The following is a 26,010-nucleotide window of genomic DNA, read 5'->3' on the forward strand; positions in this document are numbered from 1 at the left end:
TTTAGGGAGGATTTGATACATACTATTAGTAACCTACCTTAAATACGCATAGAAATTATTGCGATTGAACTCCCAATTAATGATGCCGTCCAAGACTACTTCTGACATTTCGCCCGTCACTGTCGGCGCCTGCCACCGCTATCAGGACGAGTCAGTCCACTTGTTAGCTCGACGAGATGCAGTGAAATTATGGCTCCACCGAACTATCGCTCACCTCTGCTTCCCCGACTTTGTACTGCCTTTCTGTTCTGTTCTCTTCTCTCCTGAGTCGGTGCGGAAAGGGTGACGTTCATATACCCTTGGCTACTCCATTTCTATATGTTATGCGGCGCAAAAAAAAGAAAAATAATAATAAATGTTTACCCAAAAGCAAAAAAATGAGCTAGTTAAGAAAAAACATAAAAAACAGAAACAAATAAATAAAATAAGTTGGCAATGGACAGTTCACTTGCAGGATTTCACTTTGCAATAGAACGTTCACACACATATCTGTCCAAGTTTAGCCCACAGTGTGCGCACTGACACATCGTTTCGTATTAGTTACACGTAGCCATTCATCCTCCCTATACCGTCGCTCGCTGTCCCCAGTGTGTCGCTGCTCTGCGGCTGTTGAAATGGAAAATTGACCGCCGCAGTGGCTGGCGCAAAAGCTGAGTCGCTATTCAAATTTCAAAGTTCTCACTTGTCGCCTGAGGATAAGTGATTACTGCAGATCAGAGCAGGGACATTGTACGCAAACTTTTTTTTTCAACACATTCTACTACTCTTCGAGAGCTTCTCCAGCTGCCCTTCTCTGCGGAATCAGTTGCTGCTGTGCCGCACACAGAAACCGTTACATCATGCTGAATTTGCACAGAAGTATAGGTTAAGCATTCAGCTAAAGTGGACGTACAAGGCAATTTAGAGAGTTACAAACACGAGTTGCGTAGTGTCTATCCGTTTGACAGTATATCATGTCCCCTCCACCGGCCATCTTCTGTGCACGCAGCACACTCTGTAAAAAGTCAGCTTCGAGGGCACCGAGGCCACGTTCCATTTGTATGTGTATGGTCAATATTCACATAGGGATAAAGCGTAAATTCCATGCGCACATGGAGTAATAATTCTAAATTAAGAGTCGCGGAGATGCAGGTTGTAAGTCTTTTATTCCGTCTGATGAAAATGCAAGAATGCTGGTTTTGGCCTCACATGTGGACGTGGTACGACCACTGCTGTATTAAATTATGCCTTGAGTGGCGGGAGAGAGCCAAAAATAGAATAAAAAAAAGCTTCACCACTCAGACGCCTCATCTTTTAATGATTCCGACGGTCACCTTCTTGGGTTTGAGGATTCCCATTCCTTTGACAAACTCTAGGCGTTCCTAAGAAAGCGGGAAAGTAAAGAGGTCAGTCATTAGCGGGACTCACATTGAAACCTGTACATTGTCAATATGTGAAAATGGCCTGAGTAGTATCAACGCACTGTGTAAGGAAGGAATATGAGAGAGAAGAAATGCAGGGATGTTAACTTGTTTGGAATAACCGGCATGCAATCCTACACTGGGAAAATGGATAGGGGAGCTTGAAAGTTAGAAGAGTAGAGAAAGAGAGTGGAGCACACACATGACGTCACGAGCCGTCAGTAGTGTTTGGTATACAACATCGCTATTAGTCTATAACCACCTGTGCAAGTATGTTGTCTTCAAAAATTTTAAGTGTCTTCATCACCTTCACCCACCATGACTGTTCAGGACGACTTTCTAAAATAGTTGATCGGTCGATGCGAGCTAGAGCGATTGCGAGTGATTAATGCTGACAGCAGTCTATGTGACGACTGTGGTAGTGAGGAGACATTCCAACACATTCTGCGAGTGTCAACGCACTGTGTAACAATGCCTGTCAATGTCTTCATGCCTTAGATAACAACGTCGAATATCGCTTTGTTCTTTAATAACGCTCCAAGTTTTTGTAACTACGATATAACGTCGCGAGCCGTCAGTAGTCTTTGGTATACAACATCCCTATTAGTCTATAACCGCCTGTGCAAGTCTGTCGTGTTCAAAAATTTTAAGTGTCTTCGTCGCCTTCATCCACGATGACTTTTCAGGATGACATTCCAAAATAGTTGCTGGGGACATCGGTCTACCCGAGCTAGAGCGATTGCGAGTGATTGCATTGTATGGCTGACAGCGGTCTTTGTGACGACTGTGGTAGCGAGGAGACATTCCAATACACCTTCTGCGAGCGTCAACGCACTGTGTAACAATGCCTGTCAACGTCTCCATGCCTTGGATAACAACGTCGAATATCGCTTTGTTCTTTAATAACGCTCCAAGTTTTCGTAACTACGGTATGTCGTTCACATTGTGCTGTTATCAGCCTCCGTCGATGACAAGCTTGCCGGAGGCCAACGGGTAGATAATAAATACATTTCAGCATTTCGATGGACGTCACCCAGACCGCACAAACACGAAAGGCCTTTTCGATTTGCGGAAACCTCTGCGGAAACGGAACATTTTCTTCCTATGGTAGAACCCCAGCGCCAGGGATGGCTGTGGTAAGGGCTACCTCGTCCACCAAGCGACTCCGGTGCAAGCACACCTATTGAAAAAAAAAATAGTACCTGTCCACTGCGAGACTTTAATGTAGAAGGTTGCGCAAGTGTGTACGGGTACAAATATGTGACGTACTCAGTGCAATGGCACGCAAGGAAACCGAGTTTTGTAAGAATAATGCAATGTTACGTCGCGTTTCGCTCCACCCGTGTCACCATTACGTTCACTTCTAATGTGCGTCTTCGTCTGTCCTCGCCGTACACATAAGCAGCGTGTTCTAATAGAAACTTCTTCCATCAGGAAAAGATTTCTTGCATCCGTCTTGGTTGCCTAGCGGCTTTGGCGTTTAGCTGCTGAGCACGAGAAAGTCATGCCGGCTGACAGCATTTCGATGAGAGACGAAATGCAAAAACGCCTGCGTATTTACATATAGAAGCACGGCGAAGGATCCATAGTGGTTAAAATTAAACCGGTGTCCCTCCCTACATCGTGCCTCAAGATCATTCCATAGTTTCGGCACATTAAACCTCATAATTTTACTCGAAAAAAAATCACAGGATCCTTTCTGCATTCACCTAAGACGATTCGAAGGAGAAACCCATCTTTTTTTTCTTCTCAGTCGATGTCTTAGGGAGCCTACATGAACGGTCGGTCATGTAGGCTCCCTAGATATATTTATCCTGCCCCGCCACCCTCCTAAAGCTTGTGTACCTAGCGTAGTTTCGCACTGCCTCCAGGATCGGAGGCACCTCACCTGGGTTGGCACTGCCTCCGTGATCAGCCAACCTTCTACCAAGCTAGGATGGCATGCGATGGCGGTGTAGGCCTATGCCACAGGAGCAAAAGAACGAGACGGCTTAACCAGAATCAGCGCCAGCAGGGAACAAGAGCAGTGGCTTCACGTGCCACTGAGATGCGCCGTTTTTATTTTCCGCTCTTGAGGTCGCGCGCTCTCCGGTTTTGTTCGCCGCCCAAAAGAGGGCGTTATAACGGCATTACGTGGCGTTACGTCACACGACGTCACGCCAGATTTTGTGACGTTATGATGACGTCACAGACGTTTGCGATCTGTGACGTCATGTGGTGATGTCATCACGTGGTGATGATTTTTTGCGCCACTCGTCCCCGACGCCGCAGGACGTGAGAAGCCGCCGACGACGCGGGACGCCGACGTCAAATTTCGTGTTTAGTGAGGCATATAAGGCTTTCGCCTTAAAAAAGAGAGACTATGGGGAATGGAACACATATACGAGAGTATGAGGGTACTCCTAGCTGCTCATCGAACGAGAGATCTTTGGGCAACTGTAACAATGAGGCAATTCGTTTTCAGAAGTTCCGATATACAATTCATGCTCACCTCTGTATTTTTAGCTGGCACAAACTGTACGGTGTGCACAGAATGAAGAAGACACAACTTGACGGTCTGCAAGGCCATGCGCATGCCGATGCAGTTGCGAGGCCCCGCTCCGAAGGGCAGGTACGAGTACGGTCGTATAGAAGCAGCATTTTCTGGGCTGAATCTAGAAAATTAAAAAGAAGCTATGTATTCTGCAAGCACATAATTTGGGAAGTATGAGGAACGCGTACGTGCGAGCAACATAAAAATCAGCTTATTCCACTTAAGTTGCGTCTGCCTTCGCTGTTTAATGAGCAGCTTAGACCCAGAAGGCCCATCGTTTAATCTTCTTCATATCACCATCACTCTTAACACTGGATCATTCATTGTCATTTTTCAGGTGCCGCTGGTTAACTCCCTATTTGGTCACGTATGTAAGAAAGAAGCGTCCATCGAAAAACATATTTCGCCAAGGTGAGTCAATAAATGTCGCAAGAACGAGTTACTTTTTATGGGATTATGACAATCAATTCGTCGCTTGAGGTTCATTTTGCTCGCACTTCTTCAACGTTCGGGTGATTCTTCAGCTGCTGTTATCGCGGCTGCTTCCACGCAGCCTTCTACAACTTCTCTGTGCACATTTCCAGCACTTTTCCCATAGCAGTTTTCTATAAATCATTTCTATTGTGCCACTTTGCTTTTTCCATAAAGTAAGTAAAAGAGGAGCATCAAAATCGTTTAGAAGCGGCGTCGGCCCCTAACAGCTGTTTCGGTCTTACGGCTGATTTTCTATGATGCTTCGCACGTCCATTACCTCTCAGGGATGAATTTCTCAGGATCGGGAAAGAACTCTGGGTCACGGTGCATAGCGTATATGGGAACTGTGACGATGCTGTCCTTGGGAACCCTGATTCCTGTGACGCCCATAATGTACTCTTTAGACGCTGTCCTGTCAATTCTGAAAATGAAACGAACAGCCAAAGTGAAATCAAGCATTACAGCAAGCAATGCGGAGTATATTGCCACTTAAATATGTAAAATGCGTATTTGCGCCAGTGTATGAAAAAAAGCGACTTTTCACCCTTGGGTTTTATACATATTCTCAGGAGATGAAAGTAACATACCGTGGGGCCGGCGGATACAGCCTCATGGTCTCCGATACGACACAGTTCAGGTAAGGCAGTTTAGAGATGACGTCGAGACTTGGGTTCTTTCCCTGCATATATATAAAGACTAACATTGAATCGTCAATGCTCATAGCCTGTCTTACAGCCAGAAGTTTCTTTGCAGGAGACGCACAGAAGGCTCATTTCGGGCATTATGTCGTATTGCGGGTTCCTATCACTGAAGGAGATCTACATAGACCTCCACTTTATTCACATGCTCAAGCGCTACTCCACAGCACGTGGTTTATATTTCTCACGCGCAAACGTGACCACAGTTACATGTACAAAAGAGTACTGCTCACATGAGCACACGTACTGCTCGCATGTGCGGACAGTACTGCTCACATGTGCACACGTAGTACTACCTGTAGACACATACTACTACGTGTACGCACACATTCCTACATGTACAACATGTATAGCAAGTATTGCGCGGGTGCACACAGTACTATTGTACTACATATACCCACATGTTACTCACGTGAGCGGTGAAGCATTCATCCGCTTCAATGCGAAGCTTTTCCTGGGCTTCGGGATTAAATCCGAGGAGGTAGGCAGCGCAGGCGAGGACGGTAGAAAGGCCGTCGTGGGCGGCGACAAAGAACTGTACGCATTGAGCCAGGGCTTCGTCTTCAGACAATGCTGCGAAGCAAGTTTACGAAGCAAGTCTGAGACACGGGCATGAAACGCTGTAGCACGCCGACAGCGTGCAGTTGTCTTACGCTATGAAAGATAGTGAGATAACTTTTAACAGTTGACATAGTCGGTTCAATTTTTCGTACACAGACATGCAACACCGCGTTCACACTTGGCACTACGGTATATCAGTGGAAGTAAAGCAGCTCTTAGAATTGTGTGTATGTTTTTCCCAGTTTCACTGCCTTGCTTAAACGAAGTAGCTGAGTTGAAACAACAGATAAAAATCCAACAGGCGCTAAATGCCAACAGGCGCAAATTTTGATGTCTGTGTCACTGTTCTTTGATTCTTTCGCTTTTTTCTTACTTTTCACGGACCCTGCTTTAATTAGATCATTAATCATAAGCAAGTAGTTCAACAGTGAAAAAGTAACAATTATACCTTCAAGGACAACCCAAACAGTTCACGCTCGTTCTGTACTTGAGACAACAAGATCAGCTTATGAAGCGGCAACCACGCTATAAGGCGTATTTCGTACGTACTGTTAGCACATCGCTAGCGACTCTATGAGAAGCGCGCGTGCTGGTGTGAGCAGTGGAAGAAGAAGACGACGTTGACGAGTGAGACTCTCGTGCGTGTTCGCCTGTGTGGCGTTGTGTTGCCTCTGTGGCATGTTATTTCTAATGTTTTAGTAAATTATCTTTCTTCTTTACTACGTCTCGTGTTTTCAACGACGCCCGAAGACAACAGTACTTTTCGTGTAGCGTCTGTTTGGCGTAGGTGAGCCTATTTTAAAGACGATAGTCTTTCTTGGGGAACTTAAACGCAGAAATTTTGGTCTGTCTTTCTGTTTGTCGGCACGTCACCCGATTCAGCCACCCGGCCAAAGTTGAACCACTTGCTTACTGCCCACCCATCTTGAACTGGTACGGCTGTTCATACTTGTGAACGTTGTCGATCAAAAAGTAAATATTACTGTAAATATTACGCATATCTGAGGCGCAACACCATTAGGTAAGTATGGGGTGGTGTGTTCCTTTAATAGAAAATACATAGATACGCAATTTTAAAGACCCTAGTTTCTTAAGCTGCGCTGAAAATGCGACTCCGTGCCCTCTTCACAAGCTCATGTTGTGTTTCGGTTTCGGTTCAGTATTGCATTGTACGAAGGACAGGGGGCGCCGCTCTGGCATTCTAAAAAGAGACAGAGCGTGCAAACACGGACACAAGAAAGAGATCAGGACACCACAAACGCCGAGACACGCCCTGTCTCTCTTTAGAATGAATACCTAGCAACTAGCTCAGCTCTCTGTTATTCTAAGCCGCTCTGGCATTCCTGTTTTACCCAGGCGACGTGTAAATAAGAGAGTTTGTGGAGAGTACTCGTTGAGTGCAGACGTTTCTTCTCCTTCGGCGCATCGCGCCAAACAGCCAAACAGCGTGTTCGGGCTGGCCGGCGTCCCCACCGGTCGCGTTGGTCACCGCCGGTCTTCGCCTGCCGCTGCGCCGGAACTACCAGCCCGGAACACAGCACTCATGTTTCCCGATGTATTGCCAGATGGCGTCCATATCTCACGCAGCGCCTCTTCTATCGTCTTTAGACGACATTTGCAGCGAAGCACGCACATACGCGGTTTTTGTTGACGCAACGATCACTTTGCATTCCCGGCAGAAACAGGTTCCATGTGGTTTTCTATTAGATCATAAACATACTGGTACGCACATTAACCGTCATAACGTGAACATTATGAGCCATGATAAACGCGGCGTACTTCGGACCCGTAGACATGGGGCACTCCGGCCGTGGTAGGGTGCTGCGTCGCCAAGCTCATGAACATAGGTTTGACTACTGGCTATTGTGGTCGCTTTTCGATGGGGGCTAACTTCACAAACACCCGTGAACTAAAATATAGGTGCACGCTAAACAACCATATGTCGTCAAAGCTAATCTTGAGTATCCCACAAAAATGCGCCTCTTAAACATGTCGTGGTTTTGGCCCGTATAAAATCCCAGAATTTTTTCAACGACACGGGACAACGCTAAGCCGAATTTCCGCAGAAAATAAGGCAGCTGTAGTGGCCGTTTAGTCGAAAGATATAAGGTTACCTGTTACGAAGTTTCTTACTGCCGACTCACCTCTTGTGACAAACGTTACGCTGTTCTTGACGTCAGAATCAAGGTCGAATATTTCGGTGCGCTCTTTTCCGGGCGCAGGTTCAACTGCGTCGATGAGAGTTCCTTCCTGGGCATCCATCATGAGTTGCAAGAAGTCTTCGTGACGCTGAGAACAAAATTTACGTTCTGTTTACAGCCACGCGACGTAAATTCCTTTCTGCGTCCTTTTTTTTTTTTTTTTTGAGAAACAATCTGCAACAGTTGTGCCTCAAAGCGGGTTAAGAAATCATTGTAGGTAATGCGGGTATATTGGTATTTTTAAGTTTGTGTTTTAAATTTAAACACACACACACACGCACGCACGCACACACATGCCGGCGTAGCAGTGTTATAGAACTAATGAAATATAATAATACGGTATCGTTATTTTTTTCACCAACTGAGCACTATAAAAATAATTATTTTGGGCCCATACTGGCAAAACGTTGTTAAACTCGCAACTGAAGTCCTAAATGCTGCCTCTCAATGATCTTCAAAAGCGAACAGTTCCATTATTAGCACAATATTGAAATTAATCGAGTTTACGCGATAACTGTTAATCGCCACGTTGAGGCAAACGGAGGTTATTATACAAAAATGTCCTATTTTCACCAACAACATTGCAGCAGCTATCGTTCTTTATAAAGGCTAATGTCATAGCAGGAGCTTTAGTCAGTTCACAAAAGTTAAGGCACACCCATGCAAGAATTATTGGCGAATTAATGCAGTATTGTGGCCATCAAGCATCAGATAGGGCTGCGGCACTTTAAAGTATAGGTCACCACCTTCAGAAACAATTTTTTATGAGTTTTTTTTGTAATTGAACATTTTCAAGCGCCCTGTCTATTCAAGAATATGTAGGAAAAGGAATTATGCAGTTATCTTGAGCCGTTCTGAAAGTTTCTTTTTGTCACACCCCTCCTACACGCAAAACCAACAAAACCATTTTTGAAACCCCTCCTGCACGCATCCGAAACCGAAACTGAAGGTTTCCGAATCCATAACCCCTGCCATGTCGTGATAAATCTATCTTCATATACATATTACGTAACGCTGATTTGTCTAAGTACGTTTTAAAGCTTATGGGAGTTGATGTTTTCGATTTATTTAAAATTTTCTACTACAAGGCTGCGGCACTGTTGTTTGTGTTGCGCGTGTTTTCACTCGGCCGTCAGTGCTTTTTCGTACGCCAGTTCGAGGTCTCGAATTTAGTTCTGGTCTTTCAAGGAGAACGTTATAGCACTTCATCGAATATGGTGAAGTATAGGGCAAAAAAGAAGCGTCAACGCAAGTTAGGGAATCAATATGCCAGGCGTGGACCCGCTGTGTAGCACGTGGATGAGAGTAAGCTGGAGATGCAAAATGAGCTAGGAAAGAAATATGTGCTTCAGCTCGATCAAAAGGTGATTGTACCGCTTCAGAGGAGGTCACAAGCTATGAGCCTGGGGAATTTCAGACATATTGAATGTTTCTTTATTACATGGACACTTGGTTCAAATCTTTCAAGCCATTTTTTCTCAAAACATGATTTCTTGCATCTTGCAGTTATGCGCACCGCGATTTTTTCTTCTTGTAATAAATATTTTCACATAAAATTCTACGTGTTATTTTATTACAGGCGAGACTGCGCATTCAAGAAGAATGATTGAAAATGAGCTGTATCTTTTTGTATTATAGCCAAATATGTGCAAAACAAACCTACCAAATATCAACTTTAACAGTCTTTTTATGATAACGCACCTTAGCTTAGAGATGTCGTGATCGTGGAGGTTAGGTGCACAGGATATTGTCCTCACTTCACACCTGCGAAGCCGCGTTTGAATCACACCTACCATTTTGTTGTTATGACCGTTAGCGCAACATGCATATTTTAGCAAATATTGATTTTTACAAATTTCACTTTTTACATTTTTAACAGTTTCATCACTTTAAGGTTTAAATTTACCTAAGCCTTACAAGCCAAAACCATAACTATAACTTTTTGGACTCCAACTGTAAAATTTTGTCTCGGAGGTGGTGACCTACCTTAATATGGCACGGTAACAACAAGCCACCTAGCAATATACTTACTCGCTGTTGCTGCCTTCTTTCTTTAATAATTGCCCTGCAGACCTCTTTGAAATACCGAAATGGCTCGGGGTTTAGAATTTTAGCCTTGAATACTTTCACTAGGCCAGGGCACAAAACTGAAAAATAGAAGCAAATGGAGTTAACAAAAAAGAAGGAGCTATATCACGTGCGTTTAGGCATACATTTGTGATATAGCTACAGAGGCCTTTCTTTTCAATCAAAGGTAAGAGATATATTTGCGCATACCGAATAATATCACCGCCAGGTTTATGCTGCCAGAGAATGCTTTCGAAGCATTCGTCACAAACTCGCTGCCTGCATCCTTGTGCGAGTCAAGCTCGGTCCCGAAAGCGCACTTCGCTATCACGTCCAGTGCGTAATAGCCATAGAATCTTGAAAATAAACACAAAAATTGTGAGTTTGTCTATATACAACGAGTTTCAAAATTGTAAGCCGCTCATGTAACCGACAAACAAAATGCCATTGTCACTGCTACTGCATGCATTGGATAGCGGTACGCGTAACATCGAAGCTTCTTCGCTATGGTTAAATTTACGGGTGCGTTTAAGTGCCGCTCTTTTGGGCTGTTCACTTCGCCTTTATGTATCTGTAATAACTAAATGAACGGCGTGGAAACAGCGCAAAAACTGGCCTTAGTGGAGGGAACACACCAAGCGCTGACGAACAACTTGCGCTCCTTTGTCGTGTGGTCTTTCTTAACGGGACAAACCGGCCGCTGCTTCAACGACCATCTTATACAGCATGCGTGCAATCTCGGGTATTCAACAGCAGCACCTTGTCAGGACATTGTTCTTCGTGTGGCTACGCTCCACTGTTCAATGACAGCGAGGTGCTCCCAAGATACCGCAATCGAATCGTGCGCGAAATCGATGAAGCCTTTCATATCAAGAAAAATGGGAACGCGTGGGTCAGTGAGCCCTCAATCGCGCTTCTAGAGAAAGACATAGTGTTTTTGTCACGTTAAATGTGATATCTTGACTCGTGGCGGACATTGCTGTAATTTCATCACAGTGACCATGTGACAGTTCATGTTTTTGCTTCTTTTTAGTTCTTATTTTTGGTGTATATCTTCCGATGCAATATACTTGCGCCAGTTCGTCAGCACTTGCGTTGTGTAAGAATGGCAGACTGGGCTTGTTGGTTTAACATATTTGAAGTTTAAGGCCCGAATAAGACGCGGACGAAGATAAGGAACACACACACGGAGCGTGTTGTGTGTTCCCTCTACTTAGTCCCGTTTTCGCGCTGTTTCCACGCAGTATCATGTACCAACTGGCCCTTCAAGATACCGTTTTTGCAATTTAAATTAACGGCGCAAAAATAATGTGATCAGCATGAAAACTACTGCACAGATCCATTAAGTATTTCACGACCCCGTTAATTTGTCGTCATGTCGTACAAAAGTAAGAAATCATTCGTATAAAATTACAAGATTGCGGTACCCATGAAGCGAAAATAAAATCATACTGTCCCATGCTGACTTTGCTGTGTACATCAGCAGTGGGAGTGCCTAATGCTTCTGGACGAATCGATGTCGTGCCTGCCTTCTTGCAACGCAGCACAACCAAAAATGCAAGCATGCAAAGCCCTTAGTTATATTAGGTACCTGCCAATGACTAGAGCGGACACATACTTTGTGAAAGGGGTCGCATAATGAAAACAAGGGCCCGTATCCAAAATAAAGTGATTATGCAAAAAAACAAAAACCAAAGAATGAACAGCTCATAAGAGAACATACCAGACAACAGGGACAGCTAACACATTATTATCAAAGGCGAGCGACCACAGAAAAAATAAAAAAGCTTGTTGCATACATAAAGCATTCTGAATCCGGCAACTTACGGGAAAGTACACCATGAAACTGTTACGGGTGTGCAAAACAGACATCACTAGTCACTTAGAGAATCATGAAATGTAGCCTGTAGGTGCTCCCTTCCTGTAAAATGGAGTTGCAATACTGAACAATTAGATATGAAAGACGGGTGTTTCGAGCTGTAAAGTATTCCAGGAAAATTAACTTAGCATTTACCGCTTCACATCCAAGTCTTTTTCCTCCTCAGCGGCTTTCTTGAGGTGCCCGGATGCGACTTTGGCACATTCCTGAATCAAGTCGTTCATCTGAAAAAGAGGAGCCTTCAACAAAAGCGATTTACTATCGTTCACACAGTCAAATATAAAAAGAGGGGCAGCACAACATTGCAATACTGCAATAGCTCTCCACTCTGTCCTGTATCTTTCTTTGTTTTGTGGTTAAAGTAGCACATTAAAGTTGAATAAATGGAAGTTCGCAGCACATTAAAGTTTGGTGTGGTTTACGAAGCACATTTGAGTTCAGTACGAACCAACTAGGTAGTCGATAAGAGTATTGTTTTCTATAGCGCTTCTTTCACGAATAGGTCAAATCGATATCATCATCATCATCAGCCTGTCTACGCCCACTGCAGGGCAAAGGCCTCTCCCATGTTCCGCCAATCAACCCGGTCCTGTGCTTTCTGTTGCCACGTTATACCTGCAAACTTCTTAATCTCATCTACCCACCTAATTTTCTGTCTTCCCCTCACGCATTTGCCCTCTCTTGGAATCCAGTCAGTTACCCTTAATGACCACCGGTTATCCTGCCGACGTGCTACGTGGCCGGCCCATATCCATTTCTTCTTCTTAATTTCAACTATGATATCCTTAACCCCCGTTTGTTCCCTGACCCACTCTGCTCTCTTCCTGTCTCTTAAGGTTACACCTATCATTTTCCTTTCCATCGCTCGCTGCGTCGTCCTCAATTTAAGTTGAACCCTCTTTGTAAGTCTCCAGGTTTCTGCTCCGTAGGTAAGTACCGGTAAGATGCAGCTGTTATATACCTTCCTCTTGAGAGATAGTGGTAGACTACCATTCATGATTTGATAATGCTTGCCGAATGAGCCCCATCCCATCCTTATTCTTCTAGTTATTTCACTCTCATGGTTCGGCTCCGCGGTTACTAGCTGTCCTAAGTAGACGTACTCCTTTACAACTTCCAGCGTCTCGCCACCTATCGCGAAGCGCTGTTCTCTGCCAAGATTGTTCCACATTACTTTAGTTTTCTGCATATTCTTTTTCAGACCTACTCTTCTACTTTCCGTATCTAGTTCAGTAATCATGAGCTGTAATTCGTCTCCCGCGTTACTCATCAATGCAATGTCATCAGCGAAGCGCAGGTTACTGAGATTCTCTCCATTAACTCTTATCCCTAATTCTTCCCAATCTAGGGCCCTGAAAACCTCCTGTAAACACGCGGTGAATAGCATTGGAGAGATCGTGTCTCCCTGTCGTACGCCCTTCTTTATTGGGATTCTGTCGATATGTGTGATTTTAAATGCAGCGTGATCGATTGCTTAAATAAGTTTTAGTCAGCAAGGTCAGTGTCCAAAACTTTAGCATGGAATTAGGGTGCGTATTCGCAGCTGCCTCTTTTTTTTTTCTTTTTTTTTATTCGTAAGTTCTGTTTGGTATTCAGGGGCGTAGCCAGAAATTTTTTTCGGGGGGGGGGGGGGGTTCAATCATACTTCATGTATGTTCGTGCGTGCGTTTGTATGTGTGCGCGTATATATACACAAGCAAAATGGAAAAATTTCGGGGGGGGGTTTGAACCCCCCCCAACCCCCTCCTTGGCTACGCCCCTGTTGGTATTTCCAGGCCACCTTTGATCATATATGTGGCACCCCTGATGCGTGAACAAAGTGTGTGGGCTAATTACGATTTTTGCATTAAACCACGCATGCAGGCGCTCCGGCGCCTAATAAATTTGTCCTGAGCTGCCGCCATGGCAGAGGGGTTACGGTGCTCGGCTGCTGACGCGAAAGACGCGTGTTCGATCCTGGCCAGAGAGGTGGCATTTCGATGAAGGCGAAATGCTAGAGGTCCGCATAATGTGCGGTGTTAGTGCACGTGAAGGAACACCTGTAGGCGGTCGAAATTTCCGGAGCCCTCCACTACAGCGTCTCTTATACTGAGTCGCTTTCGGACGTTAAACACCAAAACTAACCAACCAAGCAATTGTTTTGGGAACTGCGGGGAATTTGTCAAACTGTCTTCAGTTACGAATTCTTCGAAATAAGATTTAATAAAATTAGAAAAACGTTATGGCAAGTTTGTTCTGAAAGTAACACAGTTATTGTTCAATTACAGGCTTTGTAAAAAAATGCCTCGTAAAGCGTAACATGCGGCATGCACATCTGTAAAGCAAAAAGCAAAAAAAAAGAACAAGAAACAATGCAGTTCGGCACGCTTGTCACTATACCATATTCGGTGACGTTTTAACGTGTGTGCATGGTTTAACTGCACGCAGGTAACGACAGCTGTTAATGCAAACAAACGAGAGAAACAGCTTCGCTGAAGGCCCTGTCGGTCTGTTGTCTTTGCTCGCTTAATTTTTTGTTTGTTTCTATTGTTAACGCACGTACCAGATAGCATAGAAATATTAAGTCCCTTGCTCACGTCCTTCAATTTATTCGCACTTCGTCTTGAGTGCATGCCGTATTTAAAAAAATGAGTATTTCTGGGGCTATACGAAAAACAACTTACCCTGCGCATTTTTGCCGCCGTGAAAGCAGGACTTGACGAGGGCCTTATCTTTCTCCAGAGGTCTACGGGAGCTGTGGCCATCATGTTGTCCAAAATCGGCTCGAAAAAATCGAGCAGCTACAGTGCAATAAGAAAAAGGTGTCCCTTACTCGTATAAGATACTTATGCTGGCAGTGATGTTTAAGTACATGAGCTGACGTAACTGCACTAATTTCATGCACTATATACAGGTCCATTGGACATGCAGCATGAAATGTACATCGCGGTTTTTCTGATGTCTTCATAGTAATGTCCATAGAAACTTACGGGTGTTTTATAAGCTGTGCCGATGAAGGCAGCTACAGAAAGTTGTTTACGCGCACCTTTAATATTCAAGTTTCGGCTTCAGCTAAGCAATTCAACGCACGCATTCGGCACTGCAGGTGTTCATTGGATTATGCATACTACCCCCTGCTTTCAGCCTCCTTTCCAAACTTTAGAAAGGAAACGGTTGGGGCCACTTCTGCGGACGTCACAATAACTTAGATTATCGTAACACACGGACGAGCGCTTGCGCGCTTTAGCGACTGAGCTTTCTGCCCACTTTGTTGTGAAGTCCAAAAGATGCTAGCATATGCAATGACACCGTAAGACAAGAATAGCTAGTTTTTTTGTTTTGTTTTTTTATCGAACGTCGCCCCGTTCAAGCAAACGTGCGTTGGTTCATAAAGTTAGTACTCTTCGCATAAATTACTAGTTCTAATGTAATAAACATTAGGTAAGCATTGCATCCTAACCAAACCAATATTTTAACGCACACACTCATATAGCGAACACGCTGGTATCAATGCGATTTCATTAAGGCGAGGCAAAACGCGACAAAAATTTGAAAGTAGTGAATATCTTTTTTTATTTCACTCGTTACCATAAAATGTCAACACAGGAACTTTCTTTTGGGTACAAGGTATGTGCTACATAAATATGGCCATGCTGTGACGGTTCAAAATATTATTTTAAAAAGAAACAAAAAATGCACCACATGTCTCATTTCGCCCCAACCTGCGGGGCAAAACGAGACGCTGCGTCAGGCAACACGAGAGAACGTGAAAAAAAATTTATCCTTTCAGTTCTTGCAGTAGAAGCACTTCAAATTGACTCCGTGGGCCACCACGCAGTCTTCATGCGCCCAGTCTTTGCACGCCACGCATTGAATCTACACAGAACCCGGCGCTGTGCTGCTCCGAAACTCCTGAAAAGCATTCAGTGCTTTTTTTTTTCATGTCGTTTTCCTCCAAGGAAGCTCTAGATGATATTATCTTGTACGTCCGCACCATCCTTAACAAAAAATTGTCATATATAATGAGAGTAAATAAATGGTTCACTTAATAAGACACTCTCTAAGGCAATTCAATGACTTTTTGTCGCGTTTTGCCCCTCTCACATGCCCGAATTCAAAAAAATTTCCCCTTTGGCCCACGGCACCAAATGAGCTAAACTTTTCGTGGCATGTAGCTAGTAGTATAAAGTAACAACATAAATAATTACACTGTTGTACTGATGCCGGAGTAGCTTCATGCACGGATCCGAAAATTTGGCCGAGCAGAATTTCGCCCCTTTTTGGCGGGTCACGAACGCACTGACATCAGCCGCGCAATTTTTCCCGCGCGAACGCTGTGAGCAATCATCAACTTTTACACATAAAATGTCGAAAACTACCGGCACCTATCGTTGAAATAGAGAAACAAAGAAAACGTACTTTCTGTATTAGTTATAGAGGTCGGCAAAGTCAAAATGTCGCGTTTTGCCCCGCGTCTCATTTTGCCCCGCCTTACCCTACTTAGTGAATAGGCCAAGTAGACCAACAAAAGACAGCTACATGCGGGTAAATATAACCCAGTTTGATTTAGGCTGCTCGTATAGCTACCTGTTGTGAATTAATCAAGCAATAAGGGCTATATGAGCAAGAAAGCCGAAACACGATGCAAAAATTTTGACACCTGTAGGAAACTATTTAATTTTTTTGTTCTCTTCTGAAACAAATACTGAAGAAACTTTCTCAGTTTAGAACCATTACAGGACGCTGTTGGACTCACCATGTTTTATATCTTTCTAGATCTTCTACAAAGTTTATGGGACCGCTAAACACACTTATACGTGCACCTAAATTGGTAACCCCTGCTCTTTTTTTTTTGCCAGAAGTGGGGCAGTGAGTATTGTCATTGGTGCTTGCTACTGCGCAACATGTCCGTCTTTTTTTTGTCTAACTTTTATGTCAAGTGTGTGCTGATACTAACTCCTTTTCTTTTTCAATTTTTAATACAAGCCATGTAGGCTTGTTCTAATGGTCCAAAGAATATTACGGGACGGTTAGTAATGGGCAAATATAATCTTTCGGCGAAAGGCTCTTCTGGTCATTTTCGTGAGAAATATAATTTTTTGCTCTAATTTCTACCAGTTTTTCGGGAACGCATTTTATAACGCGTTCATGGTTAAGTGCCCTACGATAATGTTGCAGCGGTTTTTTGGGGGGGGCGGGGGGGGGGGGGCAAATACTTCGTGAAAAGAGATCTCGTGTCAGGCTGAAGGATCGCAATTTCTTTAAAAAAGAACTCGCCGGCGGTCGAGTGCGACAGTTTACATGGTTTGGCACAGAATTACCAATCGTTTGTATTGCGGTGCTCAACGCATGCCCCTGCCCCCCTCCCCCCGCATTTTAATGCGTAGAGCATCCTTTTATTGAGTATCCATGGATAAAATCGGAGCGAAATTGTGTCATTACCGCAGCGCAAGTGCAATTTTAAAAGCATTTGGCATTTTGACAATTCAGGACATTGGAATGTCAGGGCATTGCAAATGTAGATAACTTTCATAGGAAACACATAGGAAAGATATTCACGAACTGCCTGCACGCTGTCAGCCCGACATTTTTTATAGGAAAGTGCCGAGTGCCAAGTTTTCAAGAACGAAAACGCGAGCAAGTCAGACTATTGTTGTGGGATAAAAAAAAAATTACTCCTGAAAGGGCGCAATCCGTTTTAGAGTGTAAAAGAATACCGTGTATATGTTTGCGCATTTACTTACCCGCCTGTTGCACAGCGTCGGAAAGTCCTTCACGAGCACGAGCTTTACAATGTCTGGCTCGCCAACAGATAATGCTGGCCTGCCTCCTTCAAAATATCTGAACGCGTTTAAAAAAGAAAAACACTATATGTGTATGTCAGAGAAATTTATTATGCTTCACGAGACGACGATAAGTAATGCACGCTACGTACCCAAATATTCTTCCCATCTTCAGGTAGCGTTCTTGATCCAGAACGTGCACAGGCTGGCCAGAACGAAATCAAGTGATCTTTTTTTTTTAATTTATCATTTCTGTGCCTCTTCATTTTTGTATATTTGTTTTTATATTTATGCCTTATTTGTTCTAGAGTTTTATTTTTCGAAATATAAATATGCAAATCATTGCGCTCTTTGCTTCGCGTTTAAGATTCCTTTTTAGTGCGCCACATAACTCGCAAATGTAGACATCAGTAGAAGAAAATAAATTCGAACAAGAACAAAACACATTATCTGACATTATCAGACATTCTACAAATGCTTTTTTATACATTATTGCGATAGCAATTATATGGCCCTTCTCTGTGGGTTTTTGGCCTCGCCGTCGCTGTCATGTTCCGTATAAAGTCCAAATCAATAACATCGCCCCGCGCATCACATGTGCTGCGCGCGAGCAAAAGCACGCAAGCGCTGGGGACGAACGCGGCTGAAGTAGAGATGAAACAAGGCGTGACATCTCTGTCGCACGAAGGGAGCATGCAATAACGGGGTTCCGCGTGCGAAGCCTGCCGTCGATGGCTAAAAAATCAGGCAGTAGAGGTAGCTATCGCACTGGCTGCCTCGGATTCTCGCTCTAAACACATCATCACGGACTCTCGCTACGCGTGCCGCAACTACACAGCAGGTTGGATCAAGCTACTCGCCGAAAGAATATTGCGAGCTTGCATAAGGGACACTGATCCCTTACCTAAACACATAATTTGGACTCCAGGTCATCACGGCTTAAGGGTGAACGAGGCCGTCAGTGCATCTGCCCGCGCACTCACTTTCCAAGAATGGGGAGGGGGGGGAGAGAAAATTGTACAGGCAATCCGTAAGCCATTTTATCGGAAACAAAATTATCGCCTTTCAATATTTTTACCATTGCAAGAACCTCCAGGTAATTATTAAACGTCAATAGGTGCAATTTCAAGAACTCCAAGCGTTCGAACTTCATCTGAAGCCGCCCACGGTGATCTCGCTCTTTTTAGTTCCACTTCATTGTTTTATTAATGGAGTTTTATTAACACGAATTTGCCTGTGCCAAGTTTTGTTATAAATTTGAATGATCACCTGAAGGGAACAATGTTTGTGTGCTTTATTGGTGGCGTAGGATCATTCCCCTTGGACGCAATGCTTCACCACCTCCCTCGCCACCCGGACTCTTCGCGGCCGGTACGAAACAAAATGCATCAAAAGGCACGGTTGCTGTGGCTTCCACTTGGTCTACATTGCCGGAGCCATAGATAGCCACACGGATCGGAGACGGCGGTACAAACCAGAATACCGAGGAAGGCATGGACACAACTGACTCAGCTTGGCCTACGTTGCCGAAGTCGCAGCGATATGCAGATTCACAGTGCACATCGGCAGCAGTGAACACTGAATATGCGACTGAAATGTTGTCAGAAGAAGCAAAACCAATCCTCATAGTGCTTCAGTCACTGTTAGACACACTTCGCTTGTTCGTTCGCAAGCTGAAATCACCATACGCTCAGTCCGTGCGACAGTTACTGGATGTTCTATGTCCAGTGCTTGCAAGCCTTTATTAGGCACCATGACACGACTGTCTACAGTAGAACGAGATACGCCCGATATCCTGCGTCCAGTGCTATGGAACGCAGCAGTGTGTTACTTAAGCTCGCGCGAATTTCTTGTATGCTCACTTCTTTCAATCTCCCTATCTTTTCGTTCCTTAATCCCCTTCCCCCAGTGTAGGATAGCTAACTGGATGCGCTTCTGGTTGACCTTCCTACCTTTCCTTCCTCTTTCTCCTCTCTCCGTCTCTTCTTTAACCCTTTCAGACGCGACCTATGAAGAAGTGTTTGTAAGTGCATCAAACTTGTACAACATTATTTCAAGACGCTTGATATACTGGTGCAACAAAAAAATGGCATAATACGTTTATTTATGCGTTTTTTAGTAATTAACCTGAATCAAATCATAATTAAATATGTAATTATTCTGAAGCCATTGATGCTCTGTTTTTGCATAAATAGAATCAAACCGCAGCCTAGAAATATAGTGTGAGTTCATTTTCAGTTTTGTTCATTTCGAGGGATAAAAAGATAGACTTTTGACGAGGCTCGCGGAAAGCGGCACGTCGAACGACTCGTTGCACATAGTAGGGCCTTCAGAAAAGTGATCATGTGCAGCAGTACACTGCAAAATGAAGTTAAATGGACAGATTTATTAGGCAGGAGGTTCAATTCCTCCAACCCTCAGTGTATCTTGCTCTTTCTTAGCCCCTAGTCGACACAACTAGCAAAAACAAGTGATGTGCACAATTGTGTACAAAGCGTCTGAAAGGGTTTATTATAACTTGTTTATTTACCGTAGGGCGACCTAGGTAGCGAAATCGAGCGTGTACGTCGACACATATTTAAGTGCACATTTTTTTGTATTGGAAATTCTGTTCAGCGGGATTCTTCATGTTGTCAAAAAAAAAAGCTAGAGTTGCATTCGAGCAAAGTTCTAATGAGCTATAGTGATAATAACCAAGGCACAAGATAAAGTTAGTTTCAAGCAATCGTGGTCAACCTTCCGTAATGAAGCTACAGTTAGAACTAAAATAGGTGAAATGAGCCAGATTTACGTCCACTAATACTGAGACGGGGCGATTCGTTTGTATACGTGATGCAGCCTACCTTGAACAGAATGCCGGTCGCTGGCCCAAACAGCCAAGAAAACTTCTCGTGGACCACACCTTGCTTCTTCCAGTAGCTGCTGTTTCTGGCTGCATACCTGCCAGATCATTTGAAGGTTATCGCCGATGCTCATTCGCAGAGCGTGAAGAGTTAAGTGGTATACTGCTGCTGCAAAAGAAAGTAGCACCGGTAGCATAATCATGCAACCGTTTTTAACAACTCAAGCGCAACACCAATGTCGGGGCTGATCGCTTCCTTGGCCCTCAGATTAAGGAAAGTGTAACGACGGTATCTGAATCAAGTTGCGTATTGCGTCCTGGTTAACTTCATTGCCTTTGTCTTATATACTCTCTCTCAATCCAAAGTGAACCTATTACTTGGTGAACTGTTGTCAGTTTTGTTTTTACTTCGTATGTAGAATAAGCTTACTTTCTCGACCAATACACAAAAATTGTGAAAGCCAAGGCGATGACTCTACAAAGGGACTTACTATCCGCCGAAAGAAAAATTTGTAGTGCTCCTATTTTTCTGGAAGTTTTGTAAGCAGCATCAATTCGACGATTTCGATGGAGGCGAAAATGTTTGAGGCCCGTGCTTAGGTTTAGGTGCACGTTAAAGAACCCCAGGTGGTCAAAATTTCCGGAGCCCTCCACTACGGCGTCTCTCATAATCATATCGTGGTTTTGGGACGTTAAACCCCAGATATTATTATTATTATTGTTATCAATTCGACGATGAATGTACATTTACCTACGTAAGCATATTGCCACTCGCGCTTCCTTTGTTATTTTTATATAACTAATTCGTTGCACGCGTAGCCGCTGCCTTGCGCAAGCCGCGCCCTAATGTCTGGGAACCTTCCTGATTATTTTAGAATCTTCTTATAGGCTTGAGCGCGCAAATGCAAAACAGAAGAGATTATTCTGGAACTAACGCGACAACAAGCGATAAGGCTGGAATGTTCGATGACGCGTGTATAAATGCCGACGCGCCTTACTGCAGATCAGGTTATCGACGGCCGACGCTGTGTTCGCCGCTGTCAGTGTAAGCGTGTACCGCTTGTAGTTTGACTTCGCATTTACCGGGCACAAGTTCACCCAGATAAAAAAGTTTAATCTTTAACAAGCCAACTGCTGCCTTCGTTCACGTCACGACCTCGTAACAATGTCTTAGATTTACTCGCATTACACGAGATGTGGTTAGCACAGGTTAGTGTCCGCTAATGCTGGCTGAATGTTGTATGAACGATGAGCAATGTCAGGTAATATTGGCTAAATAATAAAGGATGGGAAATGTTGCCTGAATATAGCAAATTATTGTAAATATTCGCCAGCGTTAGCTAAGCCGTGGTTAATGTCAGCTAACGTCGTCTAAATGACGGTAGGTGTTGCATAGCTCTGGCTAACAACGGTTTTCCGGCGTGCATGTAGATGTAGGTCCTAAACTTACGGCTCACACCCACCCCGGAGGATTGACCAATAATCGGGTAACTAAGATAAAATATTCAAAACATAGCAAAGAGAATAATTCGCCCTTTCGTTTAATAAGTATATTTTTATCAGAATTATCATTCGACCATAAAAAATTCTGAGGTTGAATTGATTCTTATCGAATAATAGTAAATTTAATAATACGAAAGAAAATATAATAGAGCGTAATTTGGTTATTTATTCGATATGCTGTTGTAATGGCAACATCGTCTTCTATTTGAATCTAATGATGGTCTCGCATGTTCATACAAAGCAACATGAATTCATTCTGCTGTTATTTTTTTGTTGTTGTTTTTTTCTTTTTGTGGTGAGAGCACCGAGTGACACTTCTTTCTCTTCGAAAACACTTCCGGTCAAGCACTTAAGAAAAAGTCTTCTAAAAACAGATATCGATGCTTCACGTTCAAATTAAGAGTATAGTTGGGATACATAACTATATCATCTATATAGGAAAGCTATATGGAACATAAGATAAGGGTAAATCAACTGTCAGGATAATTAATGAAAAAAAATAAACTCACAGGGTCCCTTATGCATCCACTTAAGGCGACTCGAAGGCGAAAGCCCTCTGCTTTTTCTTCTCAGTCGACATATTGATCTCACCCCGCCACCCTTCGAAAGCTTTATGCTCGAAGATCGGAGGCACCTCACCTGGTTTTGCATTGCCTACGTGATCGGACCACCTCTGACCAAGCTACGATGTCATGTGATGATGTCATATGGTGACGTCATCACGTCATGATGATTTTTTGGATCACTCGTTCCCGGCGCCTCGGGACGCCGACGCCGACGGTCAAATTTTGCGTTTGATGAGGCATCTAAGGCTCTCGCTTTAATAATTGAGTTCATTGAAAGATTGTGAGCAGCTCGGATTGTTGCGGCATCTGGTGGAGCAAATTTCAACCACGCGCTTCTTAATACATAGCCTCTGAGATCTGTTTCAGCGGCACTACGAAAAACAATTTTAACCCTTGCGTTAACCCAGGGAATACACAAGGGCACACGAACTTCAACATGCGAATGCCACTACCCGACATCTAAGTCAAAGATTAGGACCGCCGTCAGCGTTTCGTGTCATGGGTACACTATATATAGGAACTTCATTTTCATTTTTCCAGTATCATGAAAGCTAGCTCTCCGAGACGCTGCGCAAGCGAGCCTTACTGCCTGAGAACAATTTAGCAAATAAAGTGGAAACGCGTGGGCGCCTTCCTTACGTTGAAAATGAGAGTCTGGAGTCGTAGAAAACAACTCTACGCAGTCGCTCACTAGTTTACTCGAGGAAAGATATTGTCACGTGGTCGTGACGTCGACGAAGACAGCAGTCAGCACGTCCGAGATGAAACTGTTTATTTGGCCGAACTTGTGGCCGGGAAACTGAAAGTCAAACTACAGCGATACACTGATAGCGGCGAACAGAGCGTCGACCGTCGATCAACTGACAAGCGGTGAAGCGCGTCGTCATTTATACATGTGCCGTCGAATATTCCAGCGTTATCGCTGGTTGTCGCGCATGTTCTAGAAAAAGCCCGAGTGTTCGCAATCTTAACAAAACGATCTACTACAATCGCGAAGCTTCTCGAACACGGCGGCGTGGACAGCGTCGAGCGTTGATAACCGTCCTTGCTGGTCAAACCCGAATACAAGAAGTGGGCGTGGCAATATGAGCCGCAATTATGCAATATCAGCAAGTCTAAACTGGCTGCATTTCAGAAGGTACGTTTGGCGAATGCTTCTATGTAGCATTCGCAGAGAACACACCTGCACAACTGAACGCTTATCGATCAACGTATTTCGTGTAGACACTATACCCAAGTGTTTGTAGCGTCCAACGTTGAAATAAACTCTTTCCAAACACACGACAAAAGAATACTCTGAATCGTCCACCATTCCTTCTAACCACAACAGCCGCCCCGTTCTTCAGAGTTATGCATTAGCCGACTTTACCATTTAGGAGCAGCCTACCACTCACCATGTGCTTTGAGTCGTCTCCATTACTTTAAGTACAGCAGAAGTTTTCACTGTCCCCCGGCGAACCTAGACACAGGGTCAGCTTTCTGCTTTCCCGTATACAGGGTGTTTTTTTATATATAAAATATAGATGTTTAATCAAAATTCTATTACCGCCACTCTCCAGTCATCTTCGTACACGAACTCTACGCCGAGGCAGAAAAACTCGTTAACTTTTTGATTATTGACTAAATGGCCCCTGTTTATATGGGAAGTTGTAGTCCATCATAACTTATAGCATCCTCTCTTTTTTTTAGAAATCACGAAAGTTGCACGTACTTCGCGATAATTGTCGTCGAATTTTAATGGTTATATTGAAACGAACCGCGCCCGGCGCACAGAAAACGAGGCCTTAAGGCCTCGTTTCAGTGCACCACTCACGTGGTGCACTGCCTCGTGGATCGGCCCACCGATGTTCCGTACCTCACAACGCGATCTTGAAACGTACACTCTAAAGAAAAAAGTCTTTTGACTGTTTTTTGAGAGTTCTGGCTTGGCACGTATATGACTCTCTTTAAAATACACGTCAATAACTCTCTTTCCATATCATTGTACTCTCGCCGGAGAGTCGTATGACCCACAAAAGAGTTGACGTGCCTCTTGTTAGAGAAGGAAAGATTACTTTTAAGGGCTCGTTTTTTCTTTGTTAGATACAATATTAATGAGAACTAACAGAAAATATCGTTGGCTTTATTGTTTGTTCTCATTAATATTGTGTCTTAAAAGAGAGTCATTCATATACGTGGCAAGTCAGGAGTCAACGAAACCAGTCACAAATATTCATCCTAAAAAGACAGGGCGTGCAAACACGGACACAAGAAAGAAGTCAGGACACCACAAACGCCGTTTGTGGTGTCCTGATTTCTTTCTTGTGTCCGTGTTTGCACGCCCTGTCTTTTTAGAATGAATACTTACCAACTAGCTCAGCTCTCTATTATTCAGTCACAAATACTCTTTTTTTTCTTTTTTTTTCTTAGAGTGCACACTGTAAGAAAAATTGGAGTATTTGGGGAGTATTTCTTCCACAGAAGTATAATCTCACCCACCTCGCGTACTTTCTTCTCGTTATCACAGGGATCCCGGCACTTCCCGATGACAAACGGCGCGCGCGTTATCAGCGTGACATAGCATTCTAGGATTTTCAAGAAAGGAAACGCGATCAAGCCAGATGACGATTATTATTCTGTGGCAGAAATCACTAAACGCTAGATTTTTTTTCTTTGAGTGCAGAGATATGAGGCTTTAGGCTTAAAAATATACTTACAGGTAAAGCAGAACACCGGCAGTCGCAGCCAGGACCAGCCACTGTGGCAGGTTTAACAACTCCATTTTTTTTCTGTCTTCAACGCTACTGCGTCTGAATATGCGACGTCATTTGCAGCTCGGGTACGAAGAGCGTCGTTCACTCGCTGAGAGCAACTGAGGGCGCGAAACGCAAAAGCAACTCGCTTTCTCGTAACACAGCTCGATAGATATGACCCTCCGCCTTTTTTCAGAACAATTCTCTCTCTTATCTCATGGTGCTTGACACATGAGTCTCTGTGGTGGAATTACGGATAAACACGAGAGAGAGAGAGAGAGAGAAAGGAAGGGGCTACCGATGATACTGGGAGTAGGCGTGAACACCACAGGAGCTGTAAGCTAGCTGGAAGCCAGTCCGAGTGGGTATGAACTCTCCGCACGCGACGCGGATGTAAGCCCTTGACGGAAAGGAGCGTTCAATGTCGCGTCAGAGGAAGACGGCATCCTGTTTGACTCTGACACAATCGCGCATTTTCTTTTTCTTTCTTCAAAGCACGTGGCGCTCAGATTCGTACGTAACGCCCAGTATATCGTGTTTACGTTCTCTCGAATGTGCAGTGCGGCCTATATGCGATGATTGGTGTCGCAGTTCTTGGCACCAGTGCTCGGTTCCGTGTCATTAGGAGGGGGAGAGGGACACAGTAACATAAGTAGTGCCGTCTGTGTGTGCGCTCCAATATCATTCAAAATTACCATACCTGCGTTACAACACTGGTGACGTAGGGTTAGTCACTTCGCTGTACACATTTGGTGTTCTCACTGTACTGCCAGCGGTTTGAGCTTAGGTAAG

At 44.0% G+C, this 26,010-nt stretch overlaps 1 protein-coding gene across 2 annotated transcripts; it reads right to left on the minus strand.

The window, feature by feature from the left end:
* Positions 1-1,133: 1,133 nt before the first annotated feature.
* Positions 1,134-25,608, minus strand: LOC119393662 (cytochrome P450 3A24). 2 transcript variants are annotated; one of them, XM_037660771.2, is made up of 14 exons: positions 25,183-25,608; positions 20,419-20,515; positions 17,728-17,780; positions 17,537-17,633; positions 14,477-14,593; positions 11,949-12,037; positions 10,145-10,290; positions 9,899-10,014; positions 7,811-7,955; positions 5,518-5,678; positions 4,995-5,086; positions 4,685-4,828; positions 3,892-4,054; positions 1,134-1,361 (listed from the first exon to the last, which is right to left on the minus strand). In XM_037660771.2, exons 1-14 carry the CDS (start codon positions 25,245-25,247, stop codon positions 1,287-1,289), a joined length of 1,560 nt encoding a protein of 519 aa, XP_037516699.1. In that variant the 5' UTR covers positions 25,248-25,608; the 3' UTR covers positions 1,134-1,286. The 2 variants fall into 2 exon arrangements, with proteins under 2 accessions (XP_037516699.1, XP_049272264.1); XM_049416307.1 differs by lacking the exons at positions 17,537-17,633; positions 17,728-17,780 and having other exon boundaries at positions 25,183-25,606.
* Between the last annotated feature and the right edge of the window lie 402 nt (positions 25,609-26,010).

Source organism: Rhipicephalus sanguineus, chromosome 5, assembly GCF_013339695.2.
Source record: "Rhipicephalus sanguineus isolate Rsan-2018 chromosome 5, BIME_Rsan_1.4, whole genome shotgun sequence".
Classification (NCBI taxonomy): domain Eukaryota; kingdom Metazoa; phylum Arthropoda; class Arachnida; order Ixodida; family Ixodidae; genus Rhipicephalus; species Rhipicephalus sanguineus.